We start from the raw sequence: 20,982 nt of genomic DNA on the forward strand, positions 1-20,982 counted from the left end.
AGAGTGCCAGTTAATTGCCATAATTGCACTTGTCATCCTTTATTGACATGTTTACTACAAACTAGAGCATACAGGCACAGGCAAGCATAGTATATTTTCATTATGCACACACGTATTCATATTGTAATTTATTAGTCAGTGATGGTTTATGTTTCAACGATGGAATTTTAACAGTAAAACATGTTTTGCTCGTTTTATATGCTGTAATTTAAAAACCACTAATATGAACAAGTCTGTGTCGACAAGTCATAAAAGCTTTTTTATTTAAGATAAATGCTGATTTTTGGATCTTTCTATTCATCAAAGAATCCTGTAAAAATGTACTAAACTGTTTTAAATAATAATAATAGTAATGTTATTGAACAGCAAATCCGCATATTAGAATGATTTCTGAAGAATCGTGACACTGAAGACTGGAGTAATGATGCTGAAAATTCAGCTTTGATCACGGGAATAAATTACATTCTTAAAATATACTTAAAAATACATATAGGCATACACAAGTAAAATATATATAAGTAAGTTCAAATTAAAATAGACAGGAAGTAACATGACAGAGTACCTAGTTATAACTAGCCCCATTCTCCGTGTATATTACTGATGACGAAATGACGTATAATCATTATTGTATTGACGGACCTAATGACATGTTACAAAACGATAACTCATCGACAAACATCCTGCTGTCGTGAGTTGTTGAGTAATCCTCTGGATCTGCTTTGAGATGATTTACGTTCTTTGCGTTTTCATCTCGACATCGTTCGTCAGAGCGCCGGAGGTTTGCCAGGAACACAACCTTCTTCAGCCTCCTCCTCCTCTTCTTCACACTCCTCTCCTTGGCTATAAAAGGTGCGGAGCTGCTTCCACAGACTCAGTCCGAGTCACCAGCTGCCAAACAGAGTCCACTACTCACACTTGTTTGACTTTCAAGGAGCATACTCCAGCCGCGAGACACAGAGCTGCAGCAACCTCTGGGATAGCTCGGGGAGAAGACGCAAACTAGGTAAGATGTGTCTCTGACAGTGTATTATATGGAAGTTAAATTAATAATATGCATTGATAAACTGATGCATTTAGTCAATTAGAGTTGGATGTGCAGCATCGGGAGGAGAAGCTTTTTTCCTCCTTTTTTGGTAATGATCCATTAATAGAGTAGAATCTGCGCATTAATCTGCACATCAGTTTGAGAGCAATATGCATTATGGGCATCATTTTGAACATTAGTTGCACTCATTGTCAGTTGGGACGTGCATGTGGTTGAACTGTCATGCTTCATCTTATTCCATTTCAAACTTTAATGCTTGTGAAAAGCACAGTGTTCAAAACCAACCAGCATTTAGCCATATAAAGTGCAGATGGACCACCTGGCAATGTTTTGGCTCGTGTTGATGTGGACCAGGTGCCCGGCTGGCGTTTTCCTGGCTGCTTGGTCTGTCATGGTAGTATAAAATTCAGGAGAGAGATGAGACGGCACTGAATGTGAACTAGAAAGAGAAAGAGAGAGAGAGAGCAGCAGCTGGAATTGAAGGGGTGCCTGTGTTTACTCAGACCGGTGTTGGATGTCAAGGCTTTGCAGAGAGAGTCAGAGAGAGGGAGAAGTAATTACAGAGCCATGAGAGAAAGATTTGGATTATTGTAGGTCCATGATGTTTCTGGAGTTTTAACGTTTGGCTCTTCGGCGGTTAGGTGTTTGGGCTAGAAGTGGCCACTATTGTCATTCACTAAATAACTCTAATTCACTTGCTCTTCGCTTCCATTCTCGCACGCTTTTTGTTCCTGGATAATGCCATTCCCAGAGAAAGTCAGTCCGGGACAGAGAAGGACCTGCTTTGATTAATGTGCGAATGGCACAGCTGCTGAGTGTGCATCTGTTCTGCTAATGAATTATCCATTGTCACCACAGGAAATGGATAGATTGTGAACCTGCAGAGATCAAACAGACCTGCTGGTCCATCAAACTGAACAATCTAATTGAAGTTTGATCTTTTGAGTAGTAATGAAGATTACAATGGGGATGTGTTATGTGAGGCTTTGATGGTATAATTGTTCTGTAATGAAGGGGCCTTTGGCTTGACAATTGATTATGGCATACATTACAATAAAGATTCTTCTAATTGGAGCACAAACTATTCATTTGTTGTGGATCAATGTGGGTCGCTTAATTTCCTCATTGGCGAGTGCTGCTCCAGTGAATATAGATGTCAAATTCCTCTAAACAATTTACAGCAATTCTGTAGAAAAAGGCGAATTAGAAAAGAATCCTTTAATGCCTATCATATTTCATCTCAATATCATAAGAAACAAATGAGGACTGGCAGCATTCATCGTTTTTTTTCTTTCTGCTGCAGTAAATATCTTTAGGTTTGTGTAGGTGCCAAGTACTGGCTTCATTGGAAAAGACATGTTGAGTTTACAAGTGTAATCCTGCCAGCGTGGTGCGGTGCCTTTTTACTGTGGAGACAATTACACTGAGGTTTAGCCGCCTGCTGACGCAGGAACCATGACACTGATAGATAGAGAACAGAGCTAAAGATTAGTGACATTATTACTGGACAAGAGATGAGGCTTCAGTTATGTGACAGAAACGGCAGGTATGCTGCCTTCCTTTTCAAGTGCTAAAGGGATTCCCTTGTGAAAAAGAAGTAGGCTACACTTTAGAATACGTTCAAAAAGAGTACTTATTATGGAAAAGAATATACTTAAGTGCACACTGAATGTAATGTTCTTGAACACTTAGTTGCATGTTAATTGAAATTAAATGAACATGCAAAGTAGTTTAAATTAATATGAAATGCAATTAGTTGAACTTAAGCGTTTTTAACCCACTTAAGTAGGACTTAAGTACATCTACATGTAATTTCATTATTACATCTATTTTCTTGGAAATATGGTTAAGTGTACTGCTGAATGTACTAACAAGCATTTATGGCAAACTAAAATATACTTTAATGCCATTTCTATTAAAATTTGTAAGTAATGTATTTAAAAATATTTGAAATTACACATTTGTAATGACAAAGTTGCAATTTAGTACATTTAAAAATGATTTTAAATGTAATATATAATAACACACTACAATTCAAATCAAGTGCTTTAATATGTCAGCCAACACATCCAAACGACACTTTTGACAAAAGATTATTAAAACATAATGATTAAAAATCTACTTTAAAGTGAACTTTTAATTTGACGTTATAACAAAAACCACTTAAGTGTGTTAAGAAACACAGTCATGAAAATGTACTCTACACTTAAGTGGCCTTTTATTACCTTTTTAAAAAAATATATGCTTTTATGTTTTGAAGTACACTACAAGTGCACATTCAGCACAACTAAGTGCACTTCTTTATAGGTTTAGTTATAGTTCACCCAGAAATGACAATTTTGACATCATTTACTTGACCTGGCAAAAGCTCTTGGTTCAGTTGAGCATAACTGGATACACCTGCATCACTCACACATTTGAAGGCCTCAATAGTATTCCATTGCAAGGCATTGTGGGAAATTGAGTTTTAAGGAAAAAATAGGACTTTTTAAGTAATCATAGGTGTACTAGGGACCTATAGAGAGCACAGTCCTGCTTTATTGCTGTTCCCTGTGTACCTTTGCGTATGGTAATCGAACATGAGTTTAATATAGTTGGGTTTATGCCTTTGAGAAAGACAGGAGTCTACCACAAGCAGGGGTTTCAGAACCACTGCCAGGCCTCAGCGAACAAGTAAGGGTTTCAGAAATGTGGCTTAGTCCCAAACAGCATCTTCAAGAGCTGAGGTTAGAGAATGTGTGAGTGTTTGTACCCATCATGCAGTTGGAAATTTACTGAGAGTTCCTCAGAGGTGAAGAACCCTGTTCTGAGGTGCAAAGTGAGTCCTCCCTCCCTGCAGGTGGAGAAAGAAGCTGGGAAATTTGTCTCATTTAACCCTGATTGCTGGGGATTTACTGTGGATGTGAGCCAAACTCTGATGTGCGTGCATGTAGCCAATATTTTAGTTGTATTGGGCCTGATTCCCAGTCCAATAGTGAAGATGAAGAGTCAGAGGAAGGCAAAGGGAATTATCTGGGAATAAAACTCAGCATGTTCAGTGTTTTGTTAAAGTCTCAGTGCAAATGTGTGTTCTGCTGGGAGCTTGATTTAGTTTGTGTGTATGACCAGGTTTGGGACGATGAACTGGAGAAGTCAGCGACCTACTGGGCAGAACAGTGCCAGTGGGAACATGGACCTAAAGACCTACTGATGTCCATCGGACAGAACCTGGCAGTGCACTGGGGAAGGTATTAGCACAAACACATTTACTAAGACCACATCAGTCTGTTCCTGTAAAGTAACCAGTCGTACATGGTGTTAACAGTGCCTTGGGAAACCATGGAAATATTTGGGGATTTTAAAACTGTGAGTTCCAGGCCTAAAAATCTGGAAAATATATTTTTCTAAAAATATGTATTTTTCTTAAGGCAAGAAAAGTTATTCATTCAGACATTTTTTTTTTTTTTGTATTTTGGCATTTTTGTGTGTTTTATCCTTGCACTTTACATTTGCTATCATGCATTTATCCAAAACACCTTAAGTTGCAGTAACTTTTTGTAACACTTCACAGGCAAAAGGTTTCCATTGTCCTTTGTCAGTAGTATAGGAACCCATACCTTTTTTATTTTTTTTTTTAAATGTGTTTTTGCATAATTTTCATTGTGTTAATTCATACAAAATCAACAATATAGCAATATAGTTTCCCACAAGAAAACAGAACCATTTTACAAGGTGGTGATTTCGAATAAATTCGTAAAATGTGAATTCATTTGGCCAATGATTTTTTTTGTGCAAAAAACATTTTGGTCCACCTCTCCCCTAAACATAACTGTCAGTGAAGCTCTGCCCAGATTTAAAAAGTAACTCAAAAGTAACGTAATGCATTACTTTCCATGAAAAGTAACTTAATAGTTACTTTTTTAGGGAGTAACGCAATATTGTAATGAATTACTTTTAAAAGTAACTTTCTCCAACACTATTGGATCAACAGCATACAGTTTATCAGTTCATGCATTCACTGGGAATTTAAACCCATCACCCTGGCACTGCTAGTGCCATTTTCTACTGTTTGAGCTAAAATTAACTTTATTTTCTACTTCAACTATTATATATAAGCATTTAATCCAGCAAAAATTCACCAAAGTGATCCACAACCAATCACCCAGGTGAATTTCCTATTATTTTTTTTATCCTTATTCAGGTATCAAAAGAAATGAAACCTGAATATACAAGTAAATGTCATGCTCTTTAAGTTGCTTTGTGTAAAAACATCTACCAAATTAATTAATGTAAATGCATTTTACATATAAAACACTGTGTATGTTACTGAGGCCTGATACAGTATTCATAATTGTATTATTTATTGCATCTCTCTCCTGATAGGTACCGCTCTCCGGCCTACCATGTGCAGGCCTGGTATGACGAGGTGAAGGACTACACCTTCCCTTACCCACATGAGTGTAACCCCTGGTGCCCTGAGCGCTGCTCTGGACCCATGTGCACCCACTACACACAAGTGAGTGAGAAAGACCAGTTTGCTTACAGTTTACATACAATTATCTCTGTGGGACTAAACAACATGACATTGTTTATGGCTTTAAAACTTGCGTGCAAAGGTGTGCATGTGCCAGTTAGCATTTAGAGTTTAATGAGTTGCATGTGTGGCCTGCATTAAAATAGAAAGGCCTTTAAAAGCAGCATATGGACCACTGGTGTTCATTAACCTCACACAAAACAGTGTCATGTAACACATAATGGCCCCAAAATGCATTTAGACATCTGAGCTAGTCTTAAAAATATGTGAATGCCATTGTGTCACATGACAAAATATCAAATCAAGTGGTAATTAAAGAAAGGTAGCACAAAAATGTATGATTAAAAAGTACATACAGTATTTAATATTATTGAATAATATGCTAAATTAAGGGGAACAATATTTTGACATTTCCTGGTTGTCAAACCTTAGTGGACATGCTATTGGGGAACTGACTCCATCCACTAAAATCGTAAATTAGAAATAGTTACAGATACCATTTGATTTGATCATTCTTATGTTATAAATGAAGCTTAAACGTATAGTTCACCCAAATACTTTAATGAACATACTACTATATTTTTAATATTCTCTCCACCCCTTAAAGTCCAGTGAGGTTTGTTATTGTGCATCAAGCATGTACTGTATGGTTAAGATTATTTTTACCATGTTTGATGTGCTCTATGTATGCAAATTAATTCTGTTCAACTTATAAAGCGATAGTGTCTGTTCAGAAGACTTGAATTAAACTGCTTGATTCACATGAATCACTTTTATTGTACTTTTCGAAGTGTCAAAGATTTGGTTGCGGGGACAGGGACAGAAATCTCTCACGTTTCATAAAAAATATCTTCATTTGCATCTTTTGGAACGACATGAGGGCACGTTGATGATGATAGATTTTTAATTTTTAGGTGAACTGTCCCTTTAAGTGATATACTTTAGCTTGGGGACCAATTCTCACTCTTAACTAACTATTAACTATGACTTTTGCCTCAATAAACTGCTAATTTGCTGCTTATTAATAGTTAGTAAGGTAGTTAAGTTTACGAATGGGGTGGATTAAGAGATCTAAAATATGGTCATGCAGAATTAGGCATTAATATGTGTTTTATAAGTACTAAAAACAGCTAATATGCATCAGTAATTTGCATAATATGCTAATAAGCAACTAGTTAATAGTGAGAATTGGTCCCTAAACTAAAGTGTTATCAAGCAACAAAATACTATTTAGGGCCACTTTAGGTAAACACTAGTAACCCATGGATTTTTGTGGTTCTTTTTTTCGAAAATGGTATTTGAAAAAGTAATGTGGATACTGTCAAAACATATCGAACATGCCAGATCAAACAGATGCAATGCACAAAGAAAAGGAGAGCAGGAACGAGAGACCAACCAAAGTTCAAGAGAGACGACAACAGAGAAAATTGAGGACAAAAGGAGGGCTTAAGCAATAGCCTCACGTCCTCTCAGACTTTACTTTATCGCTGGGATGAGTTTGTGAAAATACACATTCGCTCAGCTCTGAAAGCAGGTCACAAGCATCTGGAAGCCATTCCCAGACTCCTGAATAATTTTCCTGTTTGACCCGAATTCCTTTGAAAATGCAGAATGCAGAGTCGTAGGGGATCCGTGCCAGATCCGTGCCACGATTCTCCCCGTTTCCCTCCCCTCTCACGTGCTGTATGTGGGAGAACAGGTCTGGAGGCCCCACGACCTTCTCGGTGCCAGACGATCCCTCAGGGTTAAGCTTGAGTTTGTGTTTTTTTGAGACTGATTAGTTTGCTATATCATTGTCCCATGGCCAACACCGTCTGCGGCCTCTGCAGAGGAAGTGCATTCCTGAGGGAGCGTTGAGACGTGCTCCCTCGATTGCGTTCTACGAGGTTATATGCAAACCCACTACGGTTTAATTGTATGTACAAAAAAAAAAAAATCTTGAGTAAACACTTCACTTTCATTTCACAGTCAAATGGTTTGGCTCGTGCTGCAGGGCTGCACCCGGTGAACCCTATTGTGCTTAAGCGAATCAGTGAGGGCCTTGACCACAGCTCAATGGGCTGCACGCAGGCATTACTTTGTTTGTGTGGATAAGAGTGGATGAAGGGAAGTTTTTCAGGAAACTGGCCCGGTCACACTTGAGGAGCTTCTCCTTCCGCCCTACAGGGCAGAATGAAAGAGGACAGTCTCTCTTCACAGCCCCCGTGGCCCCATCAATCTACTGCTGCTGCCCCAAAACGGAGACCACTTCCTGCTGGGGAACACTTCCTCTGCAGAGTGGAGGCAATATGGATGTCTTTTTTACGGTTTCGACATCAACAGCAAATTGACCTGCGTCTTTCATGGATGCAAAAAGAAAATAGTTTGGCATCATTTTATCTTAGGTGTCTTTCTTTGGTCAAAAAAAATATTGTTTGGAACATTATATTGTGTTTATGGTGAACTGACAAACATGTTTGTTGCTATTGAGGAGGGATACAGGTAAGGTTAGGCACATGTTTTGTTGTATAGTTAGGTTTAAAGTAGGGTGAGGGGTAGGGGTAGAGTCATCAGTGTAATTAATACAATACATTAATTAATTGTAACAGATCCACAGCTGGTTTTAGCTGGTCTTCCAGCCTGGTGATAGCTGGTTTCTAAGTGGTTGCTAGGGTGTTAAAAATGGTTGCTTACTGGCTCAAGTCAAAAAGAGCTTTTACCACATTGCTATACAGCTGCTAGGGTGTTTAAAGTGGTTTCTATGGTGTATCTAGCTGGTTGCTAGGGTGTTCTGGATGGTTGCTTAGTAACTCTACTTCTAGGAGTGTTTCTTATCGCTATACAGTTGCTAGGTCTTTGTAGGTGGTTGCTAGGGTGTTATAGATGGTTTCCAGGTTGTTTCTGAGTGGTTGCTAGGGTGTTATAAATGGTTGCTTACTGGCTCAAGTCAAAAAGAGCTTTTACCGCATTGCTATACAGTTGCTAGGGTGTTTAAAGGGGTTTCTATGGTGTATCTAGCTGGTTGCTAGGGTGTTCTGGATGGTTGCTTAGTAACTCTAGTTCTAGGAGTGTTTCTTATCGCTATACAGTTGCTAGGTCTTTGTAGGTGGTTGCTAGGGTGTTATAGATGGTTTCCAGGTTGTTTCTGAGTGGTTGCTAGGGTGATATAAATGGTTTCCAGGTTATTTCTGAGTGGTTGCTAGGGTGTTATAAATGGTTGCTTACTGGCTCATGTCAAAAAGAGCTTTTACCACATTGCTATACAGTTGCTAAGGTGTTTAAAGTGGTTTCTATGGTGTATCTAGCTGGTTGCTAGGGTGTTCTGGATGGTTGCTTAGTATCTCTAGTTGTAGGAGTGTTTCTTATGGCTACACAGTTGCTAGGTCTTTGTAGGTGGTTGCTAGGGTGTTATAGATGGTTTCTAGGGTGTTTCTAAGAGGTTCCTAGGGCGTTATGTATGATTACTTACTGGCTCTAGTCAGGCTCATTGGAAATACGTGCCTCTAAATACATTTCCGCAAAACTGAAAAAAATGTACCTATATGTACAAATCGCTGCAATTTCTAGTTGAAATAAACACTAGAGGCAGTAAAACTCCAGCAACTTTTATTCCTGATTTACAGGACCAGAGTTTCCATTAAGAAAGCCTCATTTTTGCACAATTACAAGAAGAATATTTTGTTTTGACTTCAGAACAATTTTAACATGCTGCGACATTTGAAAACTGATACTTTTGAGCATTAGCGTCACATTTCCAGCTTCATATGTATGGGTTTTCATATTCAGTAGGTTTGTTCGATAGCTCACGCAGAGTTGTATTTGAGAGGTAAAGAGCTCAGGTACGAACCCCGTGAATCTACAGTTCAAACCTGCATATAAGGAAGTTAAAATAGCACAGCTGCATCAACTAATGCCTTTTTATATCAGTTTAGCATTTGTTAACACTACCGGGTAGGTTTAGGGTTGGGTTTGGTGTAGGGGATATTTCCAACACGATAAAGCTTTAACTTTTAGCAACACTCTCTGGATATTTGAATTCTGAACCGCCGCAATACGTATTAAATACACAGCAATATGTGCCTGTATAAACGTAATAAAAACGTGCCAGGGTCACGTATTGAACTCGTGTTTTAGCACCACTCACTGGACATTTCACTTTGTGTTATGTATTTATAGGCACATATTTCCAATGCGCCTGGGTTGCAAAAGAGCCTGTAGATTTGGCTTGGGTCCATTGTCAGTGTATTGGTCTATGGGACGTTTTGCTCGTTTTATCATTATCCTGATGAAAACTATAACTTCAAGATTGCTTAGAAAAAAATAACACACTTCTATCAACATTCCAGATGACTTACATGTCAGTATTTTTGAACAAAACCATTATCCTGAGTATAAGCAAGCGCCTTAGCAGACACCATTAATAATAGCATATTTCTCTTCATTTGCAGCTGGTCTGGGCCACGACCAACCGTGTCGGCTGTGCTGTTCACACGTGTCCGCGTATGAACGTATGGGGAGAAATCTGGGAGAATTCCATCTATCTCGTCTGCAACTACTCACCCAAGTAAGACCAGCTCTTTCTGCTGACGTTTATTCACTTAACACCAGATGGCTAATTACTGTTCCTGATGATGAGCCTATGGAACGAAACTTTCTTAAAGCAAAGGTTCCATCCTTCAAAACATGGTGGCTATAAGCAAAAATCCATCCTTAGGAAAATGGAAAAGTAAATGGAGAATTTTAGGAAAGGAAAACATGGGCAGAATATGCTATTCTTTTCCAAGCTAATGATTCGATTTGGCAGCTGGGAATTGTTTTCCTAAATCAGTCTTGAGATCCGTGAGAGTAGGTGATAATGTGTTTTGAGTGCTCAGTCAAATGTGCAGATTTTGCAGTCGTTTCCAAACTCATGCTGAACCCGTGCCCTTTTTCTAGGGGGAACTGGATCGGGGAAGCCCCTTACCAACATGGCCGCCCCTGTTCCCAGTGCCCACCAAGCTATGGAGGAGGATGCAGAGACAACCTCTGCTACAAGGGTGAGCACTGATAGATGAGTGATTATATAGTTATAACACACAGAAGTCTAAGGCCCCATCCACACGGAGACGCGTTTAGCTGTATACACATACATTTTGTATCGTATAGGCGTTTCGTCCACACGGATCCGGCGTTTTGGGAGAGTGAAACCGATATTTTCTGATTTATCCCAGAGTGGATAAATCTGAAAACGCCACCCTTGCGTTTTCGTGTGGACGGCGAATCCGTATATTTTCTGAAATGATGACGTCATCAGCCCACGTCTCGCCCCTAGTCAGACACAGCTACGTCACGAAACAGCAACAAAAACATGAACAGACACTGAACGATTGTCTTATTATTAACTAGCATTAACACAGATTAATAAATGTATTGTTCCATGTTCGTTTGTATAGCACGCGCAAGGTTTATGCACATAGTCCAAGTCGTCTTCTACGTTTTTAGTGTATCTCTGTGACAGAATTACAGCGCCACACGCTGGTCTGGCATGTATACTACATCGTTTTGTGTCAGTTTCGTGGTTTCGTGTGGACGCAGATATTTCTTGAGACGAGGGGAAAAAAAGATGGCTTTGTGTGGATGTAGCCTAAATCTATTTTTTTTGTCATTTTTTATTTAGGAGAGCCTGAACGTCACGAGTCTCCAGATATGAATGAGGTGGAGAAGCCGCAGGAGCCAGTACAGCCTCGAACTACTCCAACTAAGCCTCAGCCCAAACCCTCTTTGCCCCAAAAACCTGCAAAAGCCAATCCTTCCTCAACCAAGACTACAAGAACTACCTATCTAGGTTAGTGTGAATAATATTACTTGAAATAATGAAAACAACTATTTAGAATTTATTTTAAAAAAAAAACTATTAATTATTATTATTTATCATTTTAAATTATTTTTTAAAATAAATATAATTAAAATAAATAATATAAAATAATAATTATTAGCATTTTTGGAATTTTACAGTGATTTAAATGTAGCTTTGGTAGTAATGTGTACTGAAAGATTTTAAATTTCTACTATTTTAATTTCTACTATTTTGCCTTTCAGCACAAAACATTAAGTGTGAGACAAAAATGAGGGACAAATGTAAAGGAGCAGCCTGCAACAGGTCAGTGTAAAATAATTTGATATTTCTTTAAAGATTTTAAGGGTTCAGCCAATTTTACTGGTGATTTTATTTTTATTTTTAAGGTACAACTGCCCAGGAAACTGCTTAAATAAGAAGGGGAAAGTGTGGGGAACACTGTACTATGATGTTGTAAGTTATACTTTGAGATTTCACATGGTCCTGTTTAGTGGATGGTGTTAGATTTATTTATTAATTCCATGTTTTCTCCTATTATTTTAGCAATCGAGTATTTGCCGTGCTGCTATCCACTATGGAATAATTGACAACAATGGAGGCCTTGTGGATGTTACAAGAAAAGACAACTTCCCATTCTTTGTAAAGGCAACCAAGAATGGCGTAGAGTCATTCAGGTAGTCTAAACGTTGATGATATCAGCTGAATTCAGTTTGTCCATAATTCACTGTCTACATGGGAGTTATTCAATCAAATCTGCATTGTTTGATTTTCTTTTCAGTAAATACAAACCTGGCAATGCATTTACAGTGTCGAGAGTGGAAGGTTAGTATTTTTATTGTCTTATCTTCATAAATATTGAATGCAAATATTCTCTTTTTTACAATATGAAATCAGAAATGGTGCATCTATGGATTTGAAGTTAAAATATTGTATAAATATATAATGCACTAAATTGCGGCTTCATCATTACGAATGTGTAATTACAAATATATTTAAACGTGACATACAAGTTATGATATTGAAGTATAATTTAGTTTATCATAAATGTTTGGTAGTACATTCAGTAGTACACTTTAACTACATTTCAAAGAAAACATTTTAGGAAATTAAATAAAGATATTCTTAAGTCCTTCTTAAGTTGGTCATAAACACGCAAATGATCAACTAATTGCATTTTATATCAATTTAAACTATATTTAATTGCAATTAAGTCCCCTAAAATATTGCATTCATTTCACACTTTATTTTATTTCCATAATAAATACTCTTGTCAAAAGTATGCTAAATATGTATTATTATGTAAATGCAAGTATTCTCATTGATATATGGTTTCCAGTTTGCAGTCAATTAAAGCTACTCAACTGACTGTCAAATCATCTTTAGAATCATGTATGTTTCCCTTCTTTAGAGCAAACAATAGACTGCTACACAACAGTGGCTGAGATTTGTCCCTTCAAGGCATCCACCTCTCATTGTCCAAGGTACCATTCAGTGTATTGCAATATTCGCCATATGCACTCCAATATCAGGTCAATTGTATGTACTTTCCTTGTCGTAGCAATGCACCTTATTAGTTTCTCCTCTATCTCATCAGAGTCTTCTGCCCAGCTAATTGCATAAACGAACCTTCATATTGGGCTCCAGTGGTTGGCAGCAACATCTACGGCGATGTGAGTACCTGCTTCAGTCCGAGGGCGTCTGTACAGGGCTGAGAGATGAGAAATGAGGGAGAACAGGCATTCGTAGTCAGGCACTTACGAGTGCTAAAGTGAGCGTGCTGCTCTTGTGGTGAGGGTCGATTGTTGGAATTGTCTGTGTGAGTCTAAAGGGAGTTTTCGGTGAAGGTGGCCTCGATTGTCACCACTAATTTCTCTCGCAGAGTGTATACTGACCGCAGAGCAGCTCGCTTACACTGACTCATGCATGCCTGAGGTCAGGACTTGGCCTTACGGACCACTTAACTGTTTAGTGAACAGCTTGCTGTGTAACTTCATCATTGCAGAGTTTCTTTATTAATTTATTAATCAAAATTATGACACTAATGCATTTGATGTGCACTTAATTGTATTTAATGTGCATTTGTAGTTCTTAAAAGTATACTTTTAAAAGTCTTTACTTGCAGATAATATATTCCTAATGAAATAAAAGGGCACTTAAGTGTACTTAAAGAGAGACGGTTTCTTAACACACTTAAGTACACTTTTAAACAGTTCACTTTGTGATAATGTCCATTTAAATCATTAAGTTTATTTATCTTTTTCACTTATCACTTGCTTTGATTAGTTGACTAACATACTAAAGCACATGGAAAATACTTCATTATAATGTTAGCTTTTGTGTTATTCTGTATTACATTTAATGTCAATATATTTTAAATGCGCTAAAATGCAGCTACATCATTACAAATGTGTAATTTAAAAAATATTTAAATAATGACATAGAGATATCAATGGAAATTACATTAACATAAATACTTGTCATCACATTCAACAGTAACTTTAACCACATTTCAAAGATAATAGAAGTCATTTTAAAATTACATAAAAAGATGTACTTAAGTGGGTCAAAAAAGCACTCTACGGTTAAGCAGTTAACATGCCATTAAGGATCTGAAAACATTAAATTCAGTTTGCGCTTAAGTATATTCATTTGAAGTATATTATTTCTGTAATAAGTACTCTTTTTTTTAACAATATGCTAAAGTGTGCATCTTTTCCACATAAAAAAGAAAATGTCAATTACTATTATGTCATTCCAAACCTGTATCATTTTTTCTTCCATTTAAGCCAAAATTAGGAAGAATATCCTAATATAAAGACTGATGACTATTCATTCACTCTGCATAGCTTATGTGAGAGACAGATCAAACGTTAAGTTGTTATTCACTGATAATCTTCAGCAGGCTCTTTAGCGAGATGCCAAATGCTGTGAACTCCAATTTGAGAATGAATCATTCAGAAATGGATCATTGCAAAGCTCTGAATCAAACTGTAAGTTTAATTTACATCAATTCAATGGTCAAGTCTTCAGTTATTTCTTAATTGAACTAAAATCAGGATAATTAGCTCCTCCAACATGTCTTTTTCTCCGAGAGCTGTAGTGTGGAATGGCCTGGTTGTGTAGTGGTGTGTGAACTCAAATGAACTTATTGCCTTTTGGCCCTTTTGGCTTGTTACAGCCACATTCCTGTGTAAAAGCTTAGCGTCTGCATAGCTGGCCTCAGATCAGAGCACGCTTTCCAGCAAGCATTAATTAACCCTCATTATTCAGTGGTTTGGACTTGGTCATTTGTGAAGGTAGTCTTTGTTTGAAAGTGCACTTATACTCAGCGCATGAGCGATTGGATGAGTATTATAAGATAGCGACACACAGACGTGTGCGATGAGCTGTGCACTTTCATTACTGAATGGTTTTGTGGGCAGAAGCAGACAGGATTGAACCTTCTTTCCAGGTTAAAAGAATAAAACCTGAAGGTACATGCAGTTCCAGAGGGTTCACGCACACTAAGCTGCTCTGAAACCAGGTGTCTGCCCAACTTGCCTTTTCTGGAGCTCTTGAGCTCTGGCCTTGCTCTTGTGCATGCCATAGACATCAGAAGTGATGTCATTTGTCTAGGTTCCTTTAGACTGTTTACATCTCAAGGACTGTGGAATTGAGCGTGGAAAACATAGTTGTACGGTGCTATGGACAGTGTCACTATTACTGTTGCTCACTTACGACTTTTGTCTGGATTTTTGCCTCGATTTACAGCCTGGAGGGGTTGAGTGTTTTAAAAACATTTTAAATGAAGGTTCCAAAAAGAACCTTTTGTGCAATGCTAGATTCCATAGATGTTAAAGGTTGCTCATGGAACCATAGATGCCAATGAAAAACCTTTATTTTACAAGAGTGTAATTTAAGAAAGACAGGGCCAGTCTGCAAATTTTGGGCAGTCGGAGTTGACAGATTTCACAGAAAATTGTGCAGTGATGGGTACAGACTCCAATTTGTGCCATAGACATCAGAAGTGATGTCATTTGTCTAGGTTCCTTTAGACTGTTTACATCTCAAGGACTGTGGAATTGAGCGTGGAAAACATAGTTGTACGGTGCTATGGACAGTGTCACTATTACTGTTGCTCACTTACGACTTTTGTCTGAATTTTTGCCTCGAGTGTTTTAAAAACATTTTAAATGAAGGTTCCAAAAAGAACCTTTTGTGCAATGCTAGATTCCATAGATGTTAAAGGTTGCTCATGGAACCATAGATGCCAATGAAAAACCTTTATTTTACAAGAGTGTAATTTAAGAAAGACAGGGCCAGTCTGCAAATTTTGGGCAGTCGGAGTTGACAGATTTCACAGAAAATTGTGCAGTGATGGGTACAGACTCCAATTTTGAAGCTTCTGACTATGATTCCATCCAACGTGTTTCCTAGTTTGAGCTGATTTTAGAACACATATGTTTCTTTGTGAGTTTGTTGCGTTTGTTGTAGAACAACTTGTAGTGTGTGATCCTCAGCTGTAACTTATATGATGCCTACACTCTAAAAAATGCTGGGTTGTTTCAACCCAATGTTGGGTCAAATATGGACTAACCCAACTGTTGGGTTAAATTTTGGTTACATTTTTAAATTAGCTTTTTAACCCAACAGTTGGGTTAGTCCATATTTGACCCAACATTGGGTTGAAACAACCCAGCATTTTTTAGAGTGTAGTGTTTTGAAATATGCTGATTTGTGTAGTGTATTTCAGCCTTTAGGGATTCACGTGTCATGTGGTGTAACCATCAATTTATAAATAATAACATATTTTGCACACCTTTTGTACACATCTTAATAATAAAAAAAATTTATTTTTAAAACAAATATCAATGATTTATTAATTTATAAATATATATATATTTTTGGAGTCATACCACATGACATTTTTCAACCTGAATTAACATTGCTTTGTCATAAAGAGGTCAAATTACTTTATATAATGTACTGTTTTACAGTTTTGTAATAATATTGTTTTTATTAATAAGCATCAAACTAGTTTTAAACTATTTTATTTTCTAAGAATTAAGAATAAAAGATTATGCCAAATTATACTAAAATATAAAAAAAATGATGCCAAAATGAATTTCATTTCAGAAATTGAAAACATGCCCATCATAGAAGAGATGTATTTAAGGCGTTATGTAAAAATCAAACTTAAAAAAAAAAAAAAAAAGGAGCATCAGGTAATTCACCCAAAAAGTGTAGTTTGCTCACCAAGGCTGCATTTATTTGATTAAAGATACAGTAAAACAGTAATTTTGTGAAATATTATTACGATTTAAAATAACTTTTGCTTTTATTGTAATATATTTTAAAATGTAATTCCTTCCTGTGATGCAAAGCTGAATTTTCAGCACCATTACTCCAGTCTCCAGTGTCACATGATCCTTCAGAAATCCTTCAAAAACTGTTTATTAATAATAAATAATTATGCACCAGTAGTAATTGCAGAGAAGCATAAGGTACATCTTTCAAAAACATAAAAAAATTGCAATTACCTTTTGTCTGGTAGTGTATAGAGCACATAACAAAAAAGTTTGTGTTTTGAGGAAGCATGATATAAATCTTCCAGCATGAAGGTCAATGGAACTACTTATGAATGCTGGAGAATACGCTTTTGTCTCCTCGTGTCCAGGGCTCCAGTATCTGCCGAACAGCTCTCCACGCTGGAGTGATCAAAGCTAGCGGCGGCTATGTGGACCTCCTGGCTCTGGATAAGAGGAAAAGCTACACCGGGACCTTGAAGAATGGCATCCAGTCCGAGAGGTACACGTCCTGTATCTCGCTTCACCTCTGCTCTCGATTCCTCCCTTCGCTTTCTCTCAGTAACTCAATTCAGTGGTCAGAAGCCATGATGGGCCAAATCTGCCTGTGGCACGTTGGTGGTTGAAGAGTAATGGTGTGGTTTCTCGTCGAGGATGGACCACACGGGATCTTTGCTTACTCTCCAATGCAAAGTGCTTAAATCTACAGAATCGGCTCCAGTGTAATGAAATCGAACACTTGAATCAAACACCATCATCGAAGGAATCGATCCTGGCCTCTTAAGCGCTTGACTTGGCCTTGACTGGCCTATAGATTGAGCATAGTAAAGCCATTTACTGACAGCTTGGATAGATTTCCTATTCATATGATGCAATCTAGGGGAAATGGGGGGCAGCCAGTTGTGTGAAGTTGAACGTTGCATTATTAACAGGGAAGTATTCACATGCTCTCTATATTAACACTGGATGCAAAGACTGTTTGTGTCTGACTCAGTCAAGGATAATTACAGCACATCCAATGCCAACACAGCAACCAATACACCACCATCTGAAGGCCAGTCCATTTCTGAATAAATGAAAAGGCCAAGAGCAGTAGTCAGTAATGAATGCTGGATGAAATCTGAATGAAACCACAGCACGAGACGAGCGCTGAGCCAGTGTTAATGTCATGCTTTCCAAAGCTAATCTAAAGCATGCACACAAATCATTGAAGTCGATTAGAGAGCAGTGTTACTCAATGAGTTAAGAAGACGGTCAGACTAGACCGACCCAAAGTTGAATCCCTATTGTTTCCTTTCTGAATGACACTTAACTCTATTGAATAACATTGTAGTGTACTTCAAATTTTAAAAGTATATTTTTTAAAAACTGTACTTGTAGATAATATAATATTAATTAAACATAAGGCCACTTAAGGTATAAATTGTACTTTAACTACAAATGTCAAATTAAAAGTTCTATTTTAGAGTGCATATGTGACCCTGGAGCACAAAAGCAGTCTTAAGTCGCTGGGGTATATTTGTAGCAATAGCCAACAATACATTGTATGGGTTAAAATTATCGATTTTTCTTTTATGCCAAAAATCATTAGGATATTAAGTAAAGATCATGTTCCATGAAGATATTTTGTAAATTTCCTACCGTAAATATATCAAAACTTCATTTTTGATTAGTAACATGCATTGCTAAGGGCTTCATTTGGACAACTTTAAAGATGATTTGCTCAGTATTTAGATTTTTTTGCACCCTTAGATTCCAGATTTTAGGAATAGTTGTATCTCGGCCAAATATTGCCCTATGCTAACAAACCATACATCAATGGAAAGCTTATTTATTCTGCTTTCAGATGATGTATAAATGAAAAAAATTGATACTTAAGACTTGTTTTGTGGTCCAGGGTCACATATGATTTATATATTTTTTCATATATTTTTCCACATATTTTGTCATGCTTTAAAAAAGTACACTTATTTTGATGTTGACTATCATACTAAAGCACATGTAACATGCTTTAAAAATAAGTTTCGTTATTCGATATTACATTTAAAGTTCATATATTTCAAATGTACTAAACAAATGTGCAATTACAAATATTTAAGTCCTACTTAAGTGGATCAAAAAACCACTCCAAAGTTTAAAGTTGCATTTAATTAAAATTTAAATTGTAATAATTCATTCAATTGCAATTGTGTCTGAAAACATTAAAAGAATATACTTTAGTGTGAAAATGTAATTTAACGAGTCTTAGAACTTTTTCACAAAGATCTTTTCGTAGTTGTGGCAAGTGTGTGTGTTTTAAATAGTTTGTTAATTGTTTCTTTCTCTTTCTTTCTCACAGTAAAACCAATACAGAAGGCGGTTCGTTCCGTGTCTTCGCTGTTAGAGAGTGAGACGGCACTGACGGGATAAAAAAGATCACCGATTTGCTCTCGAAAGTCAGGATATATCAAATGAAATGCAACTTTTGGACGAAAGAGACATTTACAGAAGACCAACGGATCTGTCAAAGTCTGCTAGCTCAATCCATGGGCTTCCAAAGGTTTTATATACAATTGTGAACAATATTTTTGACCACACATGCAACTCTTAACAGAATGCAGTGTGGTAGAAATGGTATTTTAACAGCGGTGCTGGTTTTAATCGTTGTTGTTTTTTAGATCCAAGTAAGTCAGTTTATTTTCCGATTATATTCTATTAGTCTTGAATACGAGCAAAATCTCTCATTTCCATACAAAATGCATATTGATTACACTGTATTTAATCTGTACAGATGTTTTGTTGATTTATCAGGCTCGTTGCGTGTTTCTCATTTTTTGCTTTATTTCCTAAATCATTTTTGGAAGCCGGAGCTGGAATAGAGTAGGCGGGTGTAATAGTCACACTCACTTTTTTGCTTTGAGAGTTATTGTTCCCGTTCAGTTTATCTATAGTAACAAAATCCAACCATCTCCACGATGAATCACAAAATTACAAACATAATATGAAAATATAATTCTGAGCTCAGAGCTCATGGTACGTCTGTCTCAAAAGTTTGTTTTATTGTTAAAATCTATTTCTCTATGAGGAAAATGAGTGGGATTTTTACTTCCGGAAACTTTTGCGCTCTATTGCAATAGTAGTTGAGTGTGTACAGTGCAGTGGGGGGGATTTATTGGACCTGAAGTAGGCGAACAGATGTTTCACCGAGAAATGGCAAAGAAACAGAGGCAAACCTCCGAGCAAAAGAACCTTTCCTTCATAATGCATGCAAGCCTTCCAGAGTCAACAGTACTCAGACATTATAGTAAAGGTGCACAAACACTGAAACGGTGTTCAATCCCAGGAGGATTCAGAGTCACTGAGTGCATGTTTAGGCTCATCTTTCATTATGGTACCTTCATTTTTGTTATTTATTATTATGCCTCCTTTAACCCCTGCTCAGAACTGCAAATTCTTGGAACAGAACCAAATGTTTATGAATGCTCGCTTGAGAATCGAATGCCTGTCAGCGTCTAACATATTCCTGTTTGGTTAAATGTTATACACAACCCAGAGCTTGTCATTACTGCTAAAAGCGATTTCATTAGAAGTTGGAACTTTATTTTTTTATTTTGCACGAAATGATACTCAAGTGCGCCGTGCTGACTGAACATCAGTTTGTTTAAACCACTTTATACGGCAATGTAATAAAAAGGTACTTGCGCTAAAAGCCATGCCTCTGGGGGGAAAGAGACTGTTGCATATTCTTCTTATCTTAATGCATATCTCTTAGTTAGTGTTCAGAGTCCAGGATTTAGACTTGATGTGGACGTTCGTATGAAATAAGGGCCGTGGAGCACAATAATCCCTTTGAAGGCTTCCGTTTTGCTGCTTTGAACTTTTCACCTACTTTTATTTTCTTTGTAACTTTCTTGAATTGTTACCTCAGTCTTGTTGCAGCGATATATCAGAGTATTGATGTTTTTAGGGAAATCATAAATGTTTGTACAGTACAATGGTTCATGTAAATATTCAGATTTGTGCTTTGTTTTCAAGCCCGTATTGTAAAAGTATGAAAGTGTATGTCATCTGTGCCTTTTTAAAGCCTGAGGATAATTGTTTTTGCACAAATTTAAAATTAAGACTATAAAATATATGATATTAAGACTATGTCTGTCTTTTGTTTCATTAAACATGTATTTACGTTACTGGGTTTTATACTGTCCAATAAACAGGACATCTTTATTTTATTTTGGGAAATCAAAACCATATCAAAAACTCCCCTGAACCACTCAAGCACTGGTCGACTCTTCGTGCATCATTTTTTCAGTGAATAAACAGATGTTGTAGGAGTATACATATCTCA

At 37.1% G+C, this 20,982-nt stretch overlaps 1 protein-coding gene across 1 annotated transcript; it reads left to right on the forward strand.

Annotated features, from left to right (window-relative positions):
- Positions 1-3,647: 3,647 nt before the first annotated feature.
- On the forward strand, positions 3,648-20,259 carry LOC107561508 (cysteine-rich secretory protein LCCL domain-containing 2-like). Its single transcript, XM_016245960.1, has 15 exons — positions 3,648-3,718; positions 3,809-3,947; positions 4,127-4,272; positions 5,408-5,540; positions 9,986-10,101; positions 10,473-10,573; positions 11,194-11,361; positions 11,616-11,676; positions 11,760-11,826; positions 11,917-12,047; positions 12,152-12,195; positions 12,782-12,854; positions 12,968-13,043; positions 17,030-17,160; positions 18,997-20,259. Exons 1-15 carry the CDS (start codon positions 3,648-3,650, stop codon positions 19,046-19,048), a joined length of 1,509 nt encoding a protein of 502 aa, XP_016101446.1. The 3' UTR covers positions 19,049-20,259.
- The last annotated feature ends 723 nt before the right edge of the window (positions 20,260-20,982 follow it).

This window comes from Sinocyclocheilus grahami, unplaced genomic scaffold (genome assembly GCF_001515645.1).
Source record: "Sinocyclocheilus grahami isolate Dianchi unplaced genomic scaffold, SAMN03320097.WGS_v1.1 scaffold776.1, whole genome shotgun sequence".
Classification (NCBI taxonomy): Eukaryota; Metazoa; Chordata; class Actinopteri; order Cypriniformes; family Cyprinidae; genus Sinocyclocheilus; species Sinocyclocheilus grahami.

Excerpts from the sequence above, each read along its gene's own strand:
- LOC107561508 (XM_016245960.1), top strand. The coding sequence starts at position 3,648 with ATGCCTTTGAGAAAGACAGGAGTCTACCACAAGCAGGGGTTTCAGAAC. Across the intron at positions 3,948-4,126 it reads GCTGGGGATTTACTGTGGAT|CTTGATTTAGTTTGTGTGTA; the intron begins GTGAGCCAAACT and ends TTCTGCTGGGAG. Across the intron at positions 13,044-17,029 it reads GCAGCAACATCTACGGCGAT|GGCTCCAGTATCTGCCGAAC; the intron begins GTGAGTACCTGC and ends CCTCGTGTCCAG.